This window comes from Ascidiella aspersa, chromosome 6, assembly GCF_963924565.1.
Source record: "Ascidiella aspersa chromosome 6, kaAscAspe10.2, whole genome shotgun sequence".
Taxonomy (NCBI): domain Eukaryota; kingdom Metazoa; phylum Chordata; class Ascidiacea; order Phlebobranchia; family Ascidiidae; genus Ascidiella; species Ascidiella aspersa.
The window spans coordinates 13,994,923-14,017,946 of NC_139452.1; the positions used below are offsets into that span (position 1 = coordinate 13,994,923).

The window sequence follows — 23,024 nt, forward strand, 5'->3', positions numbered from 1 at the left end:
GCGTAGTACTGCCTAAAACCAAATAATTGAAAACAAAATACACATTTTATTTTTGGTTAGAAGCAATAACCTCGTCTATTTTTAATAAAGTATGAACTTTGATCAAATTTTCTTTCTGGAATGTATTTTGGTGTGAATTACAACTTTTATAACTGACTTTGCCTACGTTATAACATTATTAATAGCCCAAATTAATGTGATATTTAGCATGCATTGTCATGATATGCGTATAGGGAATCTTCTCGTTTTTTATACATCGTATTGGATTCCAGTCTTTCTATTTTTGGTGTTGGATCTCACGAGAACACCAGCGTTCCTTGTCAAGTACAAAATTTAAAAGATGAATTCAATACAGGTAAATTTTGATGTTTTATAGGGGAAAGTAGAGTAAATGGGGAGACAGGAGACAAAGGATCGTACGTTTTTTTAATTGTGCATAACTTTTATGTTAAAAGACATAAATGCTGCTTTAATACCTAAATAGGCCAATGCGCGGCGCGTAAAAGATGTTTCCTGGTCGTGCTGTTCAACAGCTTTCTGGTGACTCCTTCGATCATTCTGTGGTAACCGATTTTTCGCTGGCGAGACTTGCCCTACAGTGAGCAAGACTTACCCGGCGCTGCAGGGTGCCTGTTGCAGCTGCTAGGCTGCTGTGTCATTATGGATGTCTCTTTTTATTATATGCACCGGTAAGGCAGCGACCAAAGATTAATGCTGTATGTATACAATAGCAATAATAATAGACGATAAGCCGATACCTAATGGTATCAGTAAGCATTGATAGGTGCATTTATAGTTATGGTTGGGAAGCTAATTCAGGGTTTTGCGCTTTGAAATCGTATATACTATTTGCAATACGGTAACAAAAAAAATTAAATTATATCAAAGTTAACTACATATTCTAGCGCCAAATAAAATGTTGGGTTTGCAAGCTAGAAAACATTCCGTTTGCAGGTTTAAATTTTATCGATTTTCTCTTTTAAAAACAGTAATGGCGTCATTTGGTTGATTATTGTCAGCCGTAATTTTTGCCCAAATTTAGCGAACGATATGGGAAAAAATATTTTTGCAATCCAACACTCCACAGAATGAAAATGAGGAGAAATTTTTTATCGTGACGTGCTGTAAAGCCATACTTGTTTTTATAAAAAGTATTTGCATTTTATACACAAAACCTGTTATATTTCTTGACAGTTTATTCCATACTCGGCTTTTCTATGAAAGATTCCACAAACTGCATCATGAATGGAAATCTCCAATTGCGTTAGCGACTCTGTACGCTCATCCTGTCGAACACTTGGTATTTATTCTGCGTAACTACACGATATACGTATATGTGGCTTATAAGTTTGCTGTTGCTGCCAGGCATAGTATACCAAAAATTGGCTCTTCAGGTACATATTTATTTCATGCGACATTTCGGCTCCCTATAATATACTATATAGGATATACAGAGTGCCTTTATCAAAGAAATGTTGATCACATTTTTATCTCTTGTTTGTGTGTTGTCTAGTGGCTTTACTTTGCGTGGCGTTGAGCGTGGTGATGTTGCATTCCCTGACGAAGGTATTCTTAGTCACATCGTCAGAAAAAATACAAAAAGTATACGGAAGAGCTGTTTTAGTATATGTGCCTATGTTCGTGTACGCGCGTTTTCGTGTGTTCCTAATTGATACCTCGAGTTAACATAACGATTCACAAGGTTGTATAGTATAACTTCATTACAGATAACCCATTTGTTTTAGTCGATCAACATTTTTCTGGTGCTCTTGGGGCCAACTATAGTTGGGTGTCACTTGGCCACGACTTACATTTGGATTTCAATGGCAACGCTGAACTCAATTAAATCCCATTGCGGCAACCACTTTCCGTTATCTGTTTCGCCACAATATCACGACTATCATCATGTAAAGTAAGTGCAGGAGACGATTGATCGCACAAAAGAACCGTTGCTTAAGTACCCTGTATTTCTACAGTAAGTAATAAAATTAGGTTAGGATAAGATTTGAGACTCTGTTCCATACGGTAATATTCAGATAATTCTAACTAAACATAGGTAAATATATTAGTTGTAAACGTTTTCTTTTAGTCCATAAAATAAGATTTACCATATAATTGTAACTTAACAAAAAATTATTTTCATTGTCGGCCTCCAATCGTGAAATTCGGTACAGCTATTAATTTATGACGCCATAAAGTCGAATTGGCATACTGTGTTTTTTTTAAGTGGTAAATTATCGTATGATATCCATTAGTTTAAAATATTTCACCGCCTTTGCCATGAAACACCTTTGCAGTGATTTGCAAGAAATTGCATTTACTCTAATCATTTGTGTTTCAGATTTAATCAGTGTTACGGAGTATCTGGCATTTTGGATAGTTTCCACTCGACTAACGACAAATTTGTTAAAAACATACATTCAAAGCGAAACAAGACGTTTTTCTCTTTGAGTCCAATCGACGTGCTAGTTCCAAGAAAAGAAATTCCCAATAAGTGATCATAGCTTCTTCAATATTTAACCAAGGTGTTTGTAACTACTGTAGTATATTTTAACAAGAGTAACGTATTTTATAAATAGTTTTAGTGTCCTTTAGGGATGTCCGATAATATCGGATCGGAGCCGATAACTGATGCAAAGGGTTATACGCTACTCGTCCGATGCTGCAGGATAGTTTCGGTGCCGTTCCGATACCAAGTAAATTTGTGCTTAACAGCCATGTTTTGCGAGCCGACGTAGAGTTTTTTACCTTTTAAAGGAAAACTAAGAAATTTTTAGGCCTACTTTAAAAATAAAAGATATACAAGCTTTTTAGCGCAAAAGCAAATCTCGGCTTAATACCTTTAAAATCATTAGCAATGTTTGTTACAGCAGTGCTTCTTAAACTTTTTTACTTTTGTTCACCCCTAGCTTATATCTTCAGATTTCATTCACCCTTGTCTCATGATAAGATAAAACTATCTCGTGTATATATATAACATCACCAAATGACTCGATTTACTGCAGAGCTATCATCCATTTCTGACAATTCACCCTTATTCACCCCTTTCGGTTGATTCACTCCTGCAAAAAATTTATTCGCCTTGGGGTGAACCATTCACCTGATTAAGAAACACTCTGTTACAGTGTTTTTTTACTTATTTGACCATAGTAATGAAGTCATTTGGTAACGGATCGAATCGCGATTCATTTCGCTCAAAATATCTGGTATCGGTATAGGAATTAAAGATAAATTATAGGACATATATAGTGTCCCTTCAAATGATAAAACTTTTTTGGTTTTTATTACCGATGTGTCGCTTTATTGTCGTACGATACGAGATTTTTCTTCGTTTTGCATTACTAAAAGTTTTGCAGTTTAACAAATCTTCAAATTCGACTCAACATGAACCCGTTAAAAAGTTAACAGCATGTCACCACACATATAGTAGGCTACTGTGAAGAGCAACTTTCTAAATTATATATAACAGCGTTAGCCAAATGCAAAGTTTGGTGTGGTTTTAATAACACATTTCTTAAACAGCAGTGATGCCCAATGTTTCCTAAAACATAAATGCAAGGCGAAATAAAGATAAAAGCCATATATAGGCTATGACTTTGTTGATAACGCAAACAAAACTGACAAATAGTAGTGCAAAACACACTGCATAATACTGAACTTTTATTAAACGACATTAAGAGAGTGTTTGTTTATATGTGTTTTATAATGTCGTAACTGTTTTTAACTTTGCTGAATAATTTGTTTAAACAATATATCAGGGGTGGGCAAACTGCGGCTCGCGAGCCGCATGCGGCTCCCCGGTATGGTTTTGTGGCTCTTTTAGTTGAATCGCAAAATTCCGAAAAATTGTAAAGGCTACCAAGAGTACCGTTTATAAACATTTCTCTCTTTTTCTTTTCTTTATTTAGGCCAGCATTTCGTTTATGACGTAACACGAAATAGTTTGCGTGTTATTTTACTATTACTGGTATTATTATTGTGTTGATTATGACCGTTTTATTACAATTCTGTTATTATTGCGTCTGACCTTGCATTAGTTACCCTTTTTGTATTGAAATGTTTTAGTCGCTCTCTGGTACTTGTATTTTTTGCAAATGGCTCTTCCATTGAATACATTTGCCCACTCCTGCAATTATCAATTAAATTACTTTTACTGACTCATAAATGGATCAGTATATGTCTAAATAACACTAAAACGCAATAGCTTAGTGAACTCACTTCTAATTGTAAAAATAAACACATTTTCACAGACATGTTGTTGTTTTTATAGAAGATGCGTATAACCTTTTCATTCTATATATTTCGTCCTTTTTTAAACGGAGCTATATTATAAAGATGTTTATTCGAAAAAATTTTAAAATTTGTGTGAGAAATTGTACTTATGTGAATTGTTTGTTACCAGTGATTCTATTAACGCTACAAAAACTAGTAAAATTTTATTCGCCATCTTAGATTTTTTTACACACGTATGGATTCGCTTTTTACGTGCCTCATATAAGAAAGCATGCATAACTGCATCGAATGTTTAGGTTTTCTATAAAATATTTCCAAACATAAATAACAAAACAATAGATTATATAGCATTGCTTTTGTAAAAAATAAACCTATTTACACCCTTCACCACCAAAAAAATTACACTAAAGTTTTGGTAGCACTATTGCAGGGGTCGGCAATGTTTTTCTGGTCGCGGGCCAAAACCAAACTCAGAAAGGTCTCTGCGGGCTGCACAAAATGCCAACTAAGAATTGTATTATTGAAATGATAGAACAACTGTAAATCAGGTGGGCCTCGGGTCTTTTTTGCACCTAAAAACGTGCTTAATTATATTTAAGGAGGTACTAAATTGGTGGCGCAAAGTGCATAAAAAAGCGTTTGTTTGATTTGAAATTCGACTTCACACGTCGCCATCCATGCAACTAATAAAAAGTGTAATAAAACTACTTTGATAGGACGGCATAACATTTAAAGTTAATCTAGCTTAGTGGTTGTTAACGTTTTTAAGCGAGGTCACACTTCTTGAGCGAAGCGAGTGCGATTTTTTTTTGGTATACCGGCATTTCTTTTAAAATTCATGCAAGTTTTCGGTACATTGCCAAAAATGAAAAAAATAAATATTAAAACATATTTGTGAATATGCCGTTTGTCCGCGTCACACTTAGCAGCTTTCCACGGCGCAACGGTAAAGAAGCGTAAAATCTAGTTCAAAAGACAGCAAAACGGAAACACACTGGACGTAGGGAGATCATTCGCGCGAAGCGCGAAAATTTTTTGGATTTAAGTAGTTAAAACGTATGTGAAATTGATTTGTGTCCAATTTGTCAAAGAGGCGGCGGGCCGGATGAATTACATCGGCGGGCCGGATCCGGCCCGCGGGCCGTAGGTTGCCTACCCCTGCACTATTGTATATGCACATTGCCACAAGATATGATCAGAGCCTATACTTAAGCTAAACATTGCATTTCTTCATCGCACACACGAAAAACCTTGCTATTTTGTCTCGCTTGTGTTCATTGTGCTCTTTTCTACGACTTTAACGGTATATTTTTTTAATATTCAGAAATAAAACTATTATTATTTTTGCAAACGCGAAGTGCTGGTCTCAGACATGTTCAGATTGCGGCTACTCAAGTTATTATCTATCCAAGACTGAAGCCCCAAATTGAACGTTGACAGCTTATCAACACCGCTGTGGCTATTTGTTTAACACCTGAAGGTGCCAGATAATGTTTTAACTACCGAAACTCAGACCGATAACAATTGCGTCTCACCTTTTATAAGTGATGCTTGAGTTACATTTCAGTCACATTAACGGAAGATGATACAAGCTCGTATCTAAAAGTCTGGAAAACTTGTATTGAAAAAGTCCTAACCCCAGACCCGCAACTCACCCCACCCCAACGCCTAATATTATTTTTTATTAACTCTATTCGATCTCGGTGGCAAATTGAACAGGCCAAACCCAACTCGCCCCACGTCTACCTGTTCGTTAAACTAATCTCCTTCCTTGAGTACCAACTGACCTCTCCTGTCTCACCAAGCTAAATCTTCCCAACCCCATGTCAATCCAACATTGTAGGTTCTCCCTCCTACCTCCTTATTTATCGTATCTCTTTCTTTTTACTTGTGCTTATCGAAGGTATGTTATAATTAACACTAAAATCTACAATAAAGCAGGAGTTCTGATCGTATACAACAGATATTATCTTTCCTTGATAGTGGAACCTATTTTAGACCAATGTTACGTTCATCATGACGAAAGTCATATAACAACTACCAGCCGATTGGAACGTCTAAAGCAGTGGTTTTCAGTTTTTTTTCTACCGCGCCCCGATGGTAATTGTTCTCCGCCTTGCGCTCCGATTAAGTATTGAATAATGGTACAAAAAATCGATATTTTTAATTACATATTAGTAAGGCAACATGAAAATACTAAAGTTGACTCCTAATCGCGCGAAGGAAAACATTTTTATTTAATTGGTTTGAATTGGATAAACTTTAATTTAGAACAAATGACGCATTGGAGGGCATTAACTTTACCGTTGTAAGGCTACATATAAACCACAAGTAGAAATGTCACCCGAAGCACAAGGGTCCCGTAATGGGACAACAATTATAGCTAAATATTATGCCAATGATTTGTAATAATATGCCATAAACGCATATTCAACACTTATAACTTTGCCTCTAGCTTTTCAACATTTTCCATTTCTTGACTCAGAAAAAACGTTGTTGCGTCCGGTCTTTAGAAATCAAAGTTTCAAATGTTGGGACTATATGTTTCGCAAGATAGGACAGGTTAAATTAATCATGGCACACCACAAGGATTAAAACAACCTTTTACTAACCCTGCTACAAAAAATAACTAGCTAGTTTCAAACAATTTTAGTAAATCTTACAAGATATTTGTTGTGATAAACGAGATTCAAATTTCAAACTTTTAATGCAAAAGCTATATTACAAAGATGTTATCGATTCACGCAAAGCAAAAACTCCTTTATATCGTTTAAATTTAAAACTTTCATTTTTGAACGTGCGATAAATTTTTTTTCGGCGTCAATAAAAAAGTGACTTTACTGCTTATAAAATGCGATTTGTTTTCCTACATGATATCAGCAAGCGTAGATTCACCGTCAGCGGTTAGTTAATATTAAGTGCAATCAGTGATGATTGAGTGGCAGTCAAAAAAAGATTCTCTAGATCCAAAGAAATAGCTTAAATTGTATTTATACACGAACATTTTCTAAACACTTTGCAACCATCCTGATAAATGTGGCCTACACACAGCGGAGCTTAATTCTGAGCAAAGAGGTATTAAAGGTACTTTTTGCGAGACACAAAAGCCTGCACATTTATGTCTTGCAACTATTTGGCTCAAGCGGTGCCAAAAACGTAAAAGACACTAGTTACAACTTAGCTTGCCATTATCCCAGGTTGCTTTCGCACGCATAGCTGGTTCAATTGTAAAGATATTGCAAAACTATTGTATATGTTGGCACGGTAATATAGGTCGGTCCAACCAACATCTGTAACCAATGGGTTTCCAAATTGGGTCGCTCTGTGTAAAATAGTGGAAATCTTCACCAAGCATCATTATGCACTTCCCGTGAGTCGCTGTTTTCTAAGAAAACCTGTTGTCCCATGTCCATGTGATGATCCTGCTGAGTAAATAGCTGTGGCGACTCGAGTGCATCGTAGCTTTCACATCCTGTAAAGCAAAGACTTGGGTGAACTCCAGTTATGGACAACCGATCAACCGACCTTGCGAACAAAAATGCCACGAGTAGTAAAAGCCGATCGTTTGATGTTATGTCTAAACAACAAATGTTACTTGGTGCAAAAGTTGTTGCTGAGCACTTCATCGCTGTACACAATTATAATTTGATTGGTTTTGTTGTATTATCTGAATTAAAGTGATTTTCAGGGGCTCGATTCTTTTTTTGTAATGCTATGTCTATTTTAAGCAAAAAGGCAAGCATTGTTCATTGAACTATACCCATTACTAACAATAGGTTTGGCTTAAACTTTTTAGCATTAAAACAAAATAAGGTTTCGACAAATTAAAATACACATACACTAACTTTATACTTGAAGAAAGGAGAGATTGAAATAGTTATTAACGATTTGCGCGTCATCCTTGCGCAGGGTTATTCTAATTTTTTACAAGCGAGGCTTGTAGATGTTACTTATTTTTTGTCCGTTGTCCGGTCTGCTGCTGCTGCTGAATCACTAATGGATGTGGTTTGACTTATAAACAGGTTACCAAACTAAAACTATATAGTTTATGGATAACCGATAAACCAAATTAAAGTAATATAAATAGGGGCTTCAAACATCAGTTGTGACAAAGGTAACGTTATAGTTCTAAAATACCCAAATTATTTACAAAAAAAAAAAAATGGACATGTACATTGTACAGGTAGTAAAGTTGACAAAAAACGGATTTTCTTATAGTTGTGAACAAATCTCAAAAATACCACCCGGCACATACTAGTTTCGGAAATTATTACAGTTTAATGGAAAACATCGTTTAAAACATGGTTTAAACTTAGACCAGCGGGTCACATGTGCCTCGTGGCATCATCATCTGTGCCCGGCAGAGCGTTTTTATCTAAAGGATTGCCAAACTTTGTTTGTTCTATTCGCGTAGCATTAAAACGATTTGTCAGGACCACATGCTTGAAAAGCAGCATGCATTTGAGCTGGGTAATAATTTAATTTAGCAAGCGTTTACTTAACAATCAATACAGCTTGCTGTTTGTGGCCGCAAGAAATATGCAAATAGTGTATTATCGTTCGAACAACTCACCAGTCGGAACCATTCTGTTCGACATGGGGCTCATAAAGCTTGGGGAAGCGACCTGACCGATCGGCGCGTCACAGGTAAGGCCCTTTGGAACAACATTAAAGACTTTGGGTATGTATCCGGGGTTCGCTCCAGAGGCTGAAAAACAAAACGTTTAAAAGTAATTCTCGAATTATCGATACGAACTATATTTTCCACAAAGAATAAAACTCAAAGTTTGTAAACCCGAGTAAAACCAGGATCCGCCATTTTTTAAAGGAATATATATTTCGCCTATACTGGCATCGTCAGTTCCTATAAGTAAAGTAAAATACATTTACATAGCAAAGTAATATTAAAATTATTAAAAAAAGTCAAAAACATATGAAATCAGTATAGATTAAGTAAAAAGTTCAAAAACATAACATCAGGCTGTCAGAAGAAAACTTTCTAATGTAAAGCATCATTGCGCGGACAAGGCAACATGACGTGACACTCGTTGAGAAAAGGCACGATGGAAAGGGGAAAAAAGTGTTAAGGGTTTAATTGAACTTTTTAACTTTTTACTTAATCTATACTGATTTCATATGTTTTTGACTTTTTTATTAATTTTGTTATAACTTTGCTATGTGTCTGTTTTTTACTTTACTTATAGGAACTGACGATGCCAGTATAGGAGAAACATATATTCCTTATGTTTGATGTTGGTTTTACTTGGGGTTTTAAGCTTTAGGTTTTTATTTACGCGTCAGCGGAACAGTGGTCAACAAGCAGAAACCTGCTGCCAATCGTCTTGGATTCCGTGATACGTCCAGCTATATTCTTCAAAGAATCTGTGCTTTGACATACAAAGGTTGAAATTCACCATTGCGGGCCCGGCCATGGAGGCGTGAGTGTCAGTCTTAAGATTTTATAGGTCACGAAAGAAATCAAAAATTAAACGAAAAATATAGTTTTGTCGCCTACAAATAACACATATTGTCACCTGTTAGTTGCTTATACTTACAAGATTCCGGTGTGTAATAGGCGCCAAAAGCGCGATCCTTGGGCTTGTCAGGGTAAAGCCAGTGGAGGTAATGGATGTCACGTACCATGTCGGGCAGACTGCGTTGCTGGAATTTCTTTATCGTGTCCGGCTGTAGGTGGCCAACCTCGTAAACTGGGCAAATCGTGGATTGGATTAAAGCGATAAAAGGCAGTTTTGTGAACGATAAGAACGGCGAGTTTTGTTCTCACGGAAGCCCGACTAGTATGTCGATACGCCGAAATAAAATGTGCACCCGGAAATAGCTGTTAACAACACACGCGCAAAGTTTACAGTCTAGGGAAAACTACACGATCAAACATTTTAAGGACTTTGTTCTGAAAGACTGATATTAATAATAGTTTGATCGCAAACTTTGTTAGATATTTCATCTCTAAGTTTTACTTGTTTACATGCGCGTCAGCGGAGCATTATAAGGTAGGAATTCGTACAGGGGCATCCGTATGCTAAACCAGCTATATTACATATTTTGATTAGGCAGATAACTTTATTCGACTTTTGTTGTTGTTACATTCATACATAGCGAGGCATCTTAAAATGTCATATCACGTTTTCCGTTTAACATATAATTTCCAGTAATTTTGTTGATAGGCAACAGGTGTGCAATTTGAATATTCACGGTTTTGTCAGCACAAAATTCCAACTATAACAGTGCTTATTACTTTTTCGGAAAGCCATTTTACCACCAAACTAGCTTTGCCTTTAGGGGGTTCAACTCACTGTCGTTGTGAAAATTTAGAAAAGAAATTGAAACCGATCCGAGAACCGTGTCGCTGAAACGAAATAGAAACGTGCCGGAGCTGCACCGCGACAACATCTCCTGGCATTCTGTCTTGCCAACGAAACCGTGGATCAGCCTTAAAAGAAAAGTAAGATTGGTTCAAAACGAAGAGGCCCAGCAGATATTAGGGCTAAACATTAAACATATTCTAGAAAGCAAGTAATTAGGCATGTTTTGATTTAAACTATAAATGATTGTAGGCTAAGAGGATATGCCTCGCAATAATCAATCTATCGAATGAGTAACAAGTTTTGTGTTTTAAAGTGGGTTTAGTATTCCATGGTAGTTAAATACGCACTATACTAAGTTCTTACGCTATATTGTACGTTTTACGTATTTTGTTGACTATGACGCCCTAATTACGAGATCAGTATTAAGTTTCAATAGGTAATTTGAAACTTATAGTTCATTAGGAAAATGTATGACGTCATTATGTATTGTTAGACAGAATATTTTTCAGGGGGAGGGCAGTTATTTTAACCTTTTCGTAAACAATAACTAGAAACATTTGTTGCAGTTACAGCTTGTATTTTAGTTATTGTTTTCCTATTGGCCTAATCTAGCACCAACAGTGGTAAGCTAAAAAAAATAAAAAGCTGATAAAACCGACACAACTAAAGCTCACCCCGCGTTCCAATACTTTTTCAAGCAGTTGTTTGACACCAGTTCTTTTACTTTGTAGAACCAGTTCCAAAAGCTAAATGGCTTGTTGGGCGCAATGCGGTTAAATTGTTGCCAACTGACAGGCGTATTAGGGTCGATCGCTTCAGTTCCTTAAAAAAAAAATCATATTGATAAAGTAAAAATATATTGACACGCAGCGTTGAAAAAAATAATGTGTTACCGGTTTGATACAAAACTAAATACTGGCATCTAAACAACACTTGAATTTAAAGTCTAGTCACTAACTTGATTACGTAGTGTGTAGAAGTCATTTTGGAATGATTTAAGTCAGACCCAATTTATTTTCAAAGTCCCAGGTAAAGCCATCGTTTCCGCAATACAATTTCCAGACCAAGTCATTGCCATATAACAAGCCGATTTCAATTCAAAATTAAATGTATTATTATTGGGTATAATATCAAAAACCAAACAAGCGGCAAGTTAATATTTTCTACACTTAATCGTTGATTTACAACACAATTCAACTAATTTGTAGTTAATTAAACCATTTTGATTTAGGGCCAAAAAATATGCAAAATCGACTAAGTTAAAAGTTTAAAAGTCAAGTCATTTTTCTAAAGACAAGTCAAACCATTTGAAAACAATGACTTATGTACAATCAGTTCTTCGACGAAAGTCATGCCAATACTTTGATTACGTATGCAACACCAGCAAAAAACAAATTCTCGAAAAACACAGTTAGAGTAAGAGTTAGAGTTTGAGTCTCCCCGAGCCGACTCACCGAAGAGCTTGAGTGTGAGGTATCTCCTGGCGTCGCGATTCAGGCCGGCGCCCACATTTCCCGGGTCGTCTTCGCACTCTTTCTTCCAGATAAAGTGGAGACAGTCAAGCAGCGCGCCCCAGCGAACCTCGAGCGGTACGTCGAACGGCCGCCGAACCTGGATGTCCGAACGGAGGCAACGTTAGCCAACGTTAGCCATCTTGCTTGCACGTACTAATTTTTTATGGACACCGCAGCATTTGAACCACACGCTTTCCGCGTGCATTTTTCTCATATCCTTGCTTTAACGATCGTAACAAATGGATGAATTATTAAGTCACGTGAGGTACTTACACAGTGAAACAAGTTTCACATTAAATTCTTTTTTCATTAAAAATTTTATTTTTTATTTTTTAACAACCGATTTCTAAACTATAGTTAAATTTCACACTAATTGCGGTAGGATAAAATTGGGCGTATCGGAAAGATATATTTGATAGAAAAACGATGACCAAAATTGGCAGCAATAGAGCGATTCTATAAACAGATTTGCGTCAAGTTTGTCAGCACCAAAAAGCTCTCAACGCCTTACTCACAACGTCGGAAAAGGCATTATCCCAGAAAATTGTTCCTTGAGCGGCCGGCTCTTGCTTGCCGTGGGAAATCACGACGATGGGAAGGGACATCGTCTGCGGAACAAATAACTTACAGTAAATGATATTACTTGCACGTCGGCTTCAATTTCTTTCGTTTTAAATTGTAGGCCATTTCATAATTGGCCCAAACGGCATTTTATCTTTATGACGTTCAAATAGAACCGACTTTTTCAATATATATTGTACATATTATATAAGCGTAGATTAAATTTACCACACATGATAGTTTGATTAAAATAACTTAATTTCGCAACGAAAATCTCAGAAATGCGACCCCATTACTGCCACGCCGAGGCGGCGTGTTATCTTATACTCCATTTCGGTTTATAGTGTAAAGTGTTATTTGCCAATCACGGAAAGTGTTATCCATATTTATGCAACATTATACATACTTTACATTTTTTTACGAAAAAACAAAAGGCAAAATTTTACCGATTTAGCTTGTAACAATCAAAATGTTTTTAAAGCTGTAGCTTGATAAACCTTTTGTAAATTATCACGTGAAAGTTATACTTCCATTGGACCCTTGACTGTTGTTTCATCAAAAAATAGACCTTAAGTTAGAATTAGGTCTACTGTATGTGTACTTGTGTAGGTCTGTCAATGTTATAAATATTACGTTATATTTACTCATTTTAATAATACCGTTTTAAACATCCATACCTGGTGCCACCATCTCTGTGGTTTTCTAGGGCTATTTCCCTAAGAGATGCATTTAAATATTCATTAAGTGGTTAGGCCCATTAAGAAATCAATATGACGCAACCAGACCAGAATTTTATTGTGTAGCCAAAAAGAAAAATATATAGTGCCCCTTTACAGTGATTTAAGAAAGATAAATTACAATAAAGAAAACAGCATTTTTTAGTTGATTTGTTTGGGCACAAAATTTGTTTTATCTTTGGTATTTATATGTTAAAATATATCGATAGGTAATTAAAACGTATGATTTTAGGTAATTACAATAGCTTGGTATGTCACACGACGTAATTTTTTCGGCTTTACGCTGATTCAATCAAAGTTTCATTTAATACAGAATTTACGCTTTCCATTCACAGAAGCGTCGCCGCGAAGAGGATTTGAACATGCTTTTGCTGATTTATGATGTACAAACCTGTACGGCAACGTTGCATTCTGCACCGGACGGAAATCGTACTTTAATAGTTGTCCGAAACACCATGCAGTTCTTATCTTCCGCTACCGTCTCTGCCTTGTTCCGATCACCACGTTGCTTCATGGTCAGAGTCTGCAGATTAACTTGGGTTATTTTCAGGTTAAGAATGTTTATAGTTATTGAATACCGTAGGGTAATCAGGTGCCACCATATAACGAGAAATTGCATTGATTCTCGACAAGCTTTCGCACAACCGTGCTTTATCAGGTCAACGTTAAAATTAATGCATGTTTCTACTTTGACCTGATGAAGCACGGCTAATTACTCCATTTAGAGTTAAGACAAATACGTCCATTTACAAAGAATGGTTAATGAACACGATGAAGGAAAAGCCGATCTTAACCCAAACATAACAGAAGTTTTCTTCGAAAGCTAAAAAATGAAATTCCGCAAGGATGTGTCTTTAATAAAATTGGCAATTCAATGCAGAGCACATCCCGGTTCAGCATTAAAAACGTATTTACTATGTAAAAATATGTTTTACTTTTGCTTTTCTTCTTGAAGGATAAATTCCTATACATACAATATAGCGTTGGGTTTACAGAAGATGTACGAACCATTCCTCGCATGTGGACTTGCAATTGTTTTGTTTCTTTGTAAAAGTCGGACTTTTGTTCCTGGTTTGAAATTTTTCCTGCTTCAGTTCTAAAAAAACGAATCACGGCTAGAACACACGGTGTCTCTACTGTTTAGCCACGTACGCGTAATTATTTGTTAAATAAAAAGTAGTTTGTAGCCTGACTTAAACACAGTATATATTGTGTACAATGTACATATTTGCTTAATTGCAATATCAACGAATGTTTCCAACTGCAAACATCCTGAACTCACATTGCAACTGTTGGCCCGTGTTCAAGAAGATGTCTGGCTGTTTCAGTGGCGATGTATGAAACCCGGGTGCTAAATGGTGTCTGTGAAGAAATACATCTGTGGTTGTTTTTGAGTTGCCCAAATACATAACGTATATATTACAGTGCCTTTAACGCTGATTTTAACCACAGTGGTTACCAACCGACAGTCCATAAACCAAAGAATTGATCCGCGTGCGTGGCTTAGTTTGCAAACGACGCCAAATATTGTACAATTTAAAAAACAGGCTAAATTGACCTTTGATTTGTCGAAAACAACTTGACTTGGATTTATTCTCTTTTGAAAATGATTTGACTTGGACTTTGGTTAGTTCAAAATATTTTTTGCAATGCTGGTTCAGTGCTTTTTACAAAGATTAAACAATTTTATTTCGCTTTGCAGTATTTTTAACCTTGTTGTGACTGAACTTTATAAACATTAATCAGTCCATTTAGTTTGAGTGGTTTCGTTAAAACTCTGCACTAATCGGCCGAAGCTTTAGTCCCTATTTTAACGGTATGTTTAAATTAAAAATAATGTAATATTCAAATAATACAACTCGTTTATCGTGAGGATTGTTTGCTGCTTTATTTTTTTCTGAAGTTACCTCGTGAATATTAAGACCATCAGCCACAAGGTGTCGCAACAGGCAGGCAAACTTCTTGTCTTTCATCAACACTTGAGGGGGCTGTTGCTCGACAATTAGGCAGCTGAGGATTATCGTTAAAGTTATTATTCTCTAAAAACGTATACCAGTCGCTTCTTATTGCTATATATATTTTATCTCTTCGCCGTGTAACTTATTATCGCGTAATAAGAAACAAAAAAAAACTAAATATCGTTAAAGTTATTTAAATTCATATCGAAACATTCTTGAAACCTGTTAATTCTATACCTGCATCATGTTCTTTATTTTTAAATTGAAAATCCCATCAATAGGAAAACAAGAAACATCTTATTTAATAATTTAACCTATAGTGATGGTTTTGAAACCACGAACAATTTCGTGTTGAGGTATATCTGTCATATTGTTATTATTCTGATTTACAGTCTCGTCTTAGGATAAGTAAACCGAGCCAATTGCGATATGCAATGGGCAATACTGTCTTGATTTGGTTATTTGGAACTGAGAGTTCCCGCTTATGTTTAAAAGTACTGAAAAACAAGCGCGAAGTTACGGTTTTTACTGATTGCTTACATTCCAAACTAAAGCAAAACGCAAATTCGGCGTGAAAGAGCAATTCTATTTAGTCGGTTACCCTATACAGCCAACCACGCTAACAAAAAAATTGAAATGCGATTGCTAACCTTGCAACAATTTCTTTAATGAGATTCTCGTAGTGCTGTGCAGTTTGGTTGATCAGGCTTCGGCAATTTGGCTCATCGGCCGCTTTGTCCACCTGTACTGCTACCAGTCGAAGCGTCTGTTCCAGGCTGGCATACAGCAGCATCGCGATCCCCTTGCAGCTGTTCGTTTGCAAGGCAAAAAATAATAAACAAATCAAATAAAAAAATAACAACAAAATTAACCAGTTTTTATAAACAAATGTAATGTATGAGTATGCATGGGTCCTACAAAATGCCCAGGGGTGGAGAAAATGTAAAATTGAATATAAAACAGATTACTCAAACTCAAACGAAGCATAAAAGCGGAAGGGGAAAATAACCCATATAGCGTGTACTTCGTCCACCTTTCATAACATAATCTATGAATATTTAAAAAAAAATGCCATAAAAAACGGGTTTTCTAAGTAGCTCATATGCCAGTACTGTGCAAAAATGCAAGTGAAAACAAACCGACAAAACGCAAAAAAAAAACAATTTTTAACAGTAAAAGAAACAGTGAGTTAAGCAAATTTAGACGATAACTGTCATGTTGCCGAAACTTTGGCTTATGGATAGGATTGGCAAATAGGTGTGCGCAAACCACATGTTGGCGAGGAAAATTTTATTTCATACGTGTCTCCAGGTTAAGTTACGTCTGACTGATGGACAAACGTGTTACGGAGACCGCGATGCACCAATAACCAGCAGACGTATACCGGTCAAACGTCACGCCACATAAAGATTATTTAGATTCGAAGCCTTGTTATTTACTTCAAACGTCTTTAAAAACATGGTCGTAAAATAAATGTTTAATTTTTGCTATAGAGTCGTACATATGGAATCATGGTGATTTAAGGCACTGCTAAGATTTAAGGCACTGCAAGTGACCTAAATAAAAATGTAACATTTTTGGTCAAAAATCACCGAACATGTCCACGACTGTCGTTGAATAAACTTTTAAGATTGATTTACGAAAAACGTTTAAAATAACCCGGGATGCGCATTCACGTGTAAAATTGTCTTAAAAACAATGACTAACCATTCAACGAGTTGGTCGACGTGACAGTATTCAGCCGGCTGGCCATTGGCGAGGTAGGCCTGTGCCCGGTGCCACTCCGCTATCTCCTGACGAGCGCGGAGCAGAAGGGTTTGCAATCGCGGCAGCATTCGGTCTTTGTGACTTTCGATCATTGCCTGAAATGGAACTGAAGATGAGCAAAACAAAAAAGCTACGCTTCTCGAAAATCGAAAACCGCACGACGGTGATGCTCGGCGATGCACAGCTATTAAAACGCGGACAAGTGACTTTAGACTGTTGTTTAGACTGCCAAAAAAATATCCAGGGTTGTCATAGATCAGTGTTTCTCAACCTGAGGGTCGCCAACCAAAATTGGGTCGCTGGTTGGTTCGCCAGCTGCAGTATTTGGATTTGTTTAGATTTATTGAGGTTTGTTTTGCGCGAGAGTTGTCCCATACTTGAGAAAATTCATAAAGAAATACGAAGATATGGCTCATATTGTTAAAAACTATTTATGTTAATGTTTTACGATTTATGCGCAAAGAAAGTTGGAACGCCAAAGCTTCGCTGTCATACTTAAATGTGCTTGATATTTTGGTCGGCGCGAAACAACGATTGAGAAACACTGGTATAGAATAACCGAACGTAAACGGAATGATTTTAGACTGAAAAATGATATCTGACCACGGCGGCTAGATCGTGGTAAGTGCTGTGTTTCTTTGACGGGTTATTATCTTAAACTTTTACTTTGGTATTTTGGATGTCCGATAAAGTGAATCGTAACAGATGCCCTCAGACAGGTGGTGGTATCGGATTCGACCGATACCCGGGTGTATCTGCCTGATACCAAAAGAATATAGGAAATTCAGCTGTTGTTTTCGACTAAACGCAATAACTTCGTGAAAGGTTCATTTATTATGAAGTAGAGTAACACAACTAGAGATAAAAAAATATTCTATCTCTTATAACTTATTTTTGAACGGTAACCTAGAAAGAATACCTTTAACATTTGAATGTCATTTATTTTGCATTTTTAGCATATCAATAAAGTAACGATGTCTTAGATCGAATCGTAACTTTTCTTGTCCAAAATATCGGATACATGTATCGCAATAAAATTTCAAGTAAAGGACTTTCCTGTGTAGTGTTGCAATGTCTTTATTTGGATAATATGTTACTCCAGTGGTTCTCAACCGGGGTACTGCGGCACCCTGAGGTACCATTTCTAATGCCCACAGGTGCTGAGAGATATTTCAGAATCTTTAAGAATATGATTTTTGCTCAATTCTTACAACGTTTTGTGCAAGATTAGAGTAAAATGAATCCAATTAAAACTTCCTACGTTGTGCAGAGTTGATGTGTGTTGTTCCAGCCGTTTATTGTGACATTCTGGTGATATACCTACGGAAAATTCTTGCAGGGTTGCCGCAATCTATTTATCATTTGTGATGGGTGCCTTAAGCCATAAAAGTTGAGAACCACTGTGTTACTCTATCTGTTTAGCACCACTTTGCTTAAGTCACATTTGGGTTGGATTAAAAAATGTTGCATTTTATTATAAGGTTGCGTTTTGAAGTGATACGCAAACTTTTATTTTTTTTATATAATTTGGGGCACTTTTCTCAAGGTTGTATAAAAACGCAGTTAACCCTTGTAGGTCCCACTTGTTGTACCAATATTTTACAAGTTGTACCAATATTTTTATCTCAGTCGTTACTCAATTATAGCGAAATGGCGGCCCTTCTGTACGTACATCAGTAGCTATATATAATACTACATTTACAGATGTGGTATCTTCGGGATTTGTAAAACTATCTTCTCGAGTGTTTAAAATTGTTAGGGTTAGTACTAACTGCAACCACGACATGTATGCACTTTCGCAAGTCACTTTAAAACTCAAATCGCCGTGTAAAAGGTGACATGCCCTGGAAATGTGGTAACTGAAGAAAGGTTAAATTTGTATAAGGTGAAACACTAACAATGGCACAATCTAAACAACAAGGCGAGGGTAACTCCGCTCGTGATGTTACTTTGTGGAACGAAGAGTTTCCTTCCATAATACTGTCAGAGGTAAACATGCTACAGCAGCAAGCTACAGTGTTGTCGTTGTGTAAAGTTTTTACGTTTAGTCCTATCTGCAAATTATTTGATATCTGGTTTGCGGCGCTCGACAGTATTACATTAATGCGTTTCAAAATATTGATCGGAATTTAATGAAAACAATACGAAACACTGTATCCGTTAGCGCAACAGTGCAGGGTAATTTCGCGCTTTACCAGCTGCACGTTTTTTTTTTTATAGCTACCGTAATGTGCACGTTATTTGGATTCAGATTCTTGAAAAACACATACAATTCTACGGATGTGAGTTTAATTCACGTGTTTGTACTTACGCTTCTGGAACCGTACTAAACCGGCGTTACATTACCACTGCAAATTTCAACAACATTCAACTTTTGTTAAAACATGTTTCGGGTCTGAAATTATTCGATTCAGGAAATAGAACAAATATTATAGATCGAAACCACGCTTCTATCGAACTAAGTGGTACGCGTCGCTTTTTTCCTCCAAGTGGTAGGCAGGCAAAAAAGGTTGGGAATGACTGGCATACTGTGTGTTGCCCGCCAAAGTGCGCAACTAAAATTTCGATGTGCGGGCAATTAGTGACCAGGTGCTGGCAATTAGTGACCATACTATGCTACAGCATGACCAACAAACCGATAATATTATTCCTTTTTTTTATGTAGGAATTAGGGAAAAGACGACGATACCCGATTAAACTGTCTCCACGGCTATTGTGTTTTTCTACCCCTACAAGATATAGTAATGCTAATATTTGAAAACACTGTATGCGTACCTGACAGCAAAACATTTCATAAATTGTCGCATGACAATAAAAAAATGGAAAAGCATAAACATTTTTCAGTATTCACTCAAAACATAACAAAAACGTACCCGTTTGCTGTCGATCAGCGACTGGCGTAGTTCGCAGATTTGAACATACATCTGTCTTTCATCTTCATTGCTAAGAATTCCCACATCGTAGTGGTCTATCCGGCAAACTAAAGTTAGCAAAATCTGATAAGTTGATCAATTCTACAACGCAGCGTACAAAAGAATATAAATATATGTTAATAATGTACAACCTTTAATCTTGTATTATCAAGCAAGATTTTGCACAAAATCGTGAACAAGTACTTTAGATTTAGAACACTATTGCCACCAAAATGTCTACCAATCGAGCTTCCGCGATACATATATATTTTGCATCAAATAAACTCTACCTTTAATCTCTTGGTTTGTTACTTTAATACAATTCAAGGTTTACAACGTAAGTTGAAGTCACGTTAATTTATCCAATGGACTTAATTTAGTCAAGAAATTTTACCTAACATGTGAAGTCAGGTGATTTAAAACCAGTTTCCTAAGTGAACGCCATATTATTGCATTGGTATGTTGTCCGTCTAATTTAGCGACAGCTTTTAAATTTAAAGTGGATAGAATTAATTGTTTTTTCACACATGGTTAAAGTGGCTGTGGAACTTTTACAGGGTTTAAACACACAGTATAGAGTAATATTTTACTTGAGTGGAAAATCTAGAACGTTAGTTTAAGTAGAAACATAAAGTTGTATTACACCCAACAATAAGGATTTCAGCGTTAAACATGGCACGCTGAAACTAATTAATCTAAAACATCATTGACTTTGTTATCAATACCAACATTTTAGTTTTAACACACCTTAAAGTAGAATTTGGCATGTACTTATGTCAAGTGATGCGTCTAACAATCTTATTTACGCAAAGTTCTCTTGCATTGAACAAACAGATTCGAAAAAGTAAGTAATTGTTGTTGGATTGGCAAAAAACAACTTTTAACCAACAAAGTGGAAAGTGATTGTTCCTTGTGGTTTTAGGGTTATCGATCAGGGGCTCCAACCGACCTGACTAACACGCCTGCTCGATGTTTAAAAGCGGGTGTATGTCGCGGTAAAGGGTTTCGCGAAGCGCAATAAATCTGCATCTTGAGGCGACACACTTTTTTAAAAGTAATACACCCCTCATCTGTTCGGGGGTAACGTCTCGGTGCTGAAGGTACTATTGCCGCTAATCGTACTTACTGTTACCACCAGTGCAATGATCAAGGTGTTGATATTTGCTTTGAAACGTCTCCAGTCTGTTGGCATTTTCATGGTTTAAGCTTCGCAGTTCGGCGATGTCCTGAATCGCGCAAAAAACAACGAAATAAACACACTTGAGCAGGACACATTAAAACAACAAGTTTTCATGTTTTTCGTTCTGGGCTGGTGTGCTATACCTTTGGGCTGCTTACCCCTAATAAATGTCTACTTTTCCTTAAGGTCATGGTACTGGGAAAATATCATAACAGCTCCACTTTGGCAGTGCAGAGTTGCCAATCGCTTGCGCTACTGGCAGCCACTACAACATATACTTTTTTTTAATCGACTTGACAATACAGCATCCGGTGCCACGATAAATCGCTATAAGCATAAAGCAATATACACTTATGGTGTCGCGTTACGGCTGTGTAGTAGGAAACAGGATAAGTTGCTGGTGCGATTAAAATAGCCTTGCATATGTGTCGCAAGCCTTACAGGCAAAAAGAGTTGAAAAGCTAGTGACTTTTCTACCAAAATCTATGACAAATGCAATGAAAGAATTGCGTAAATAATGACTGAAAAAAGTTAGTGGTTATTTAATTTCGAGTTGTTTGTTTATTAAATATTTATGTCGTCTCTGATCTTAGGCTATTTTAAACCAACTTAATCAAGAACTTTAATCGGTAAGGCAATCATCCATCCGGGGCCACGAAAGTATATTTCGAGGAAACTGAATCACCGAACACAGAAACATTTTTTACGCGGTCCAGTTAAAACGAACAATATGCCTTAAGGGTATTTCGCGCTCGGGCTTACTTTGAAAGCTTAACTGCCGAATTCACAGCAAAATCTAAACACAAGTTGCCCGCGGCCGATTAAAAAAGTCATTTCGTGACCTTGAGGACAATACGAGGTTCAGCCAAGACAAATGTTGACACATTGTAGCATTTTAGAATTACTATAAAATGGAAATACAGAGGACTGTAAAATAGAAGTAAGCTTATTAAAGGGGACATACTGTTATTAATGTGAAGACATATTATGTTAGCGACACATCTCACACCCGACGTACAAAACACGAATACATGTAAAGAACATTAATTTGGTATTTTATAAATATATAAAATCTCCAAATTCTCACAACATTGTTTTACAGAATCACAGATTTACTGACTATTCGTAGCTGTTTGAAAAACCCACTTACTCGGATTATAATTTGCACTCTTCCCGTTTGGCTGTCTCTATATATTGTGGGGTTTTGGCCGTTTGTGTAAAAGGGAGGATCATTCTGTAAAAAAGGGTTAAAATTTACAGTTGTGACAAATTCTAATATGCTTAAAGTTAACAGTTACGATAAAAAGTCATAAATTCGCAAGTAAGCTGCTTTTACCAAACTATATCTAGAAAACAGATCAAAAATCAGTATGTTATAACATTTTCCCACTTCGAACAACTTTTAGAAGACATTGGTTATCGAACGTTTGAGGTTAATTGTCTTAAAATAATAATTATTATTTTACAAAGCCATCTGATCAGTAACATTAATTAGGAACAAAACAATTAAGAACTTATTTAAAAAACTTTTTCAAACATAGTATAGCCTATTCAATAACTCTTTTGTGAACTGCTGTGTTTGTATTACTTTTGTTTATGATACTCACCCCTTGTAGGTTCATGTCTGGAGGCATTTCATTCTTAAACATGCTTGCGGGTCGTTGAAGGGCAGTACACCAGTCACCTAGTGTGTAATTCCAAAAACTATCTCAGTCAATTGCACATTAAAGTTTGTCTCTAATTCACAGAACCGACACAAAAAATAAAGCATAATTAACAAATGGGTTAGCAAGCAAGTAGTTCATAACTAATAAACGTTATTTATGAAAGTGAGAT

At 36.4% G+C, this 23,024-nt stretch overlaps 2 protein-coding genes across 2 annotated transcripts; one reads left to right on the forward strand and one right to left on the reverse strand.

The window, feature by feature from the left end:
- Nucleotides 1-506: 506 nt before the first annotated feature.
- LOC146140012 (fatty acid hydroxylase domain-containing protein 2-like) lies at nucleotides 507-2,498 on the forward strand. Its single transcript, XM_083392587.1, has 4 exons — nucleotides 507-598; nucleotides 1,195-1,300; nucleotides 1,746-1,912; nucleotides 2,342-2,498. The coding sequence occupies exons 1-4, from the start codon at nucleotides 507-509 to the stop codon at nucleotides 2,496-2,498; spliced, it is 522 nt and encodes a 173-aa protein (XP_083248713.1).
- A 4,154-nt stretch (nucleotides 2,499-6,652) lies between these two features.
- On the reverse strand, nucleotides 6,653-22,924 carry LOC146140013 (signal transducer and activator of transcription 5B-like). The gene is made up of 17 exons (XM_083391450.1): nucleotides 22,796-22,924; nucleotides 22,339-22,422; nucleotides 21,135-21,234; nucleotides 19,970-20,076; nucleotides 17,037-17,191; nucleotides 15,980-16,138; nucleotides 15,279-15,381; nucleotides 14,654-14,733; nucleotides 14,380-14,467; nucleotides 13,763-13,894; nucleotides 12,589-12,681; nucleotides 12,014-12,170; nucleotides 11,234-11,381; nucleotides 10,548-10,684; nucleotides 9,789-9,941; nucleotides 8,807-8,941; nucleotides 6,653-7,705 (listed from the first exon to the last, which is right to left on the reverse strand). The coding sequence occupies exons 1-17, from the start codon at nucleotides 22,835-22,837 to the stop codon at nucleotides 7,578-7,580; spliced, it is 2,001 nt and encodes a 666-aa protein (XP_083247576.1). The 5' UTR covers nucleotides 22,838-22,924; the 3' UTR covers nucleotides 6,653-7,577.
- Between the last annotated feature and the right edge of the window lie 100 nt (nucleotides 22,925-23,024).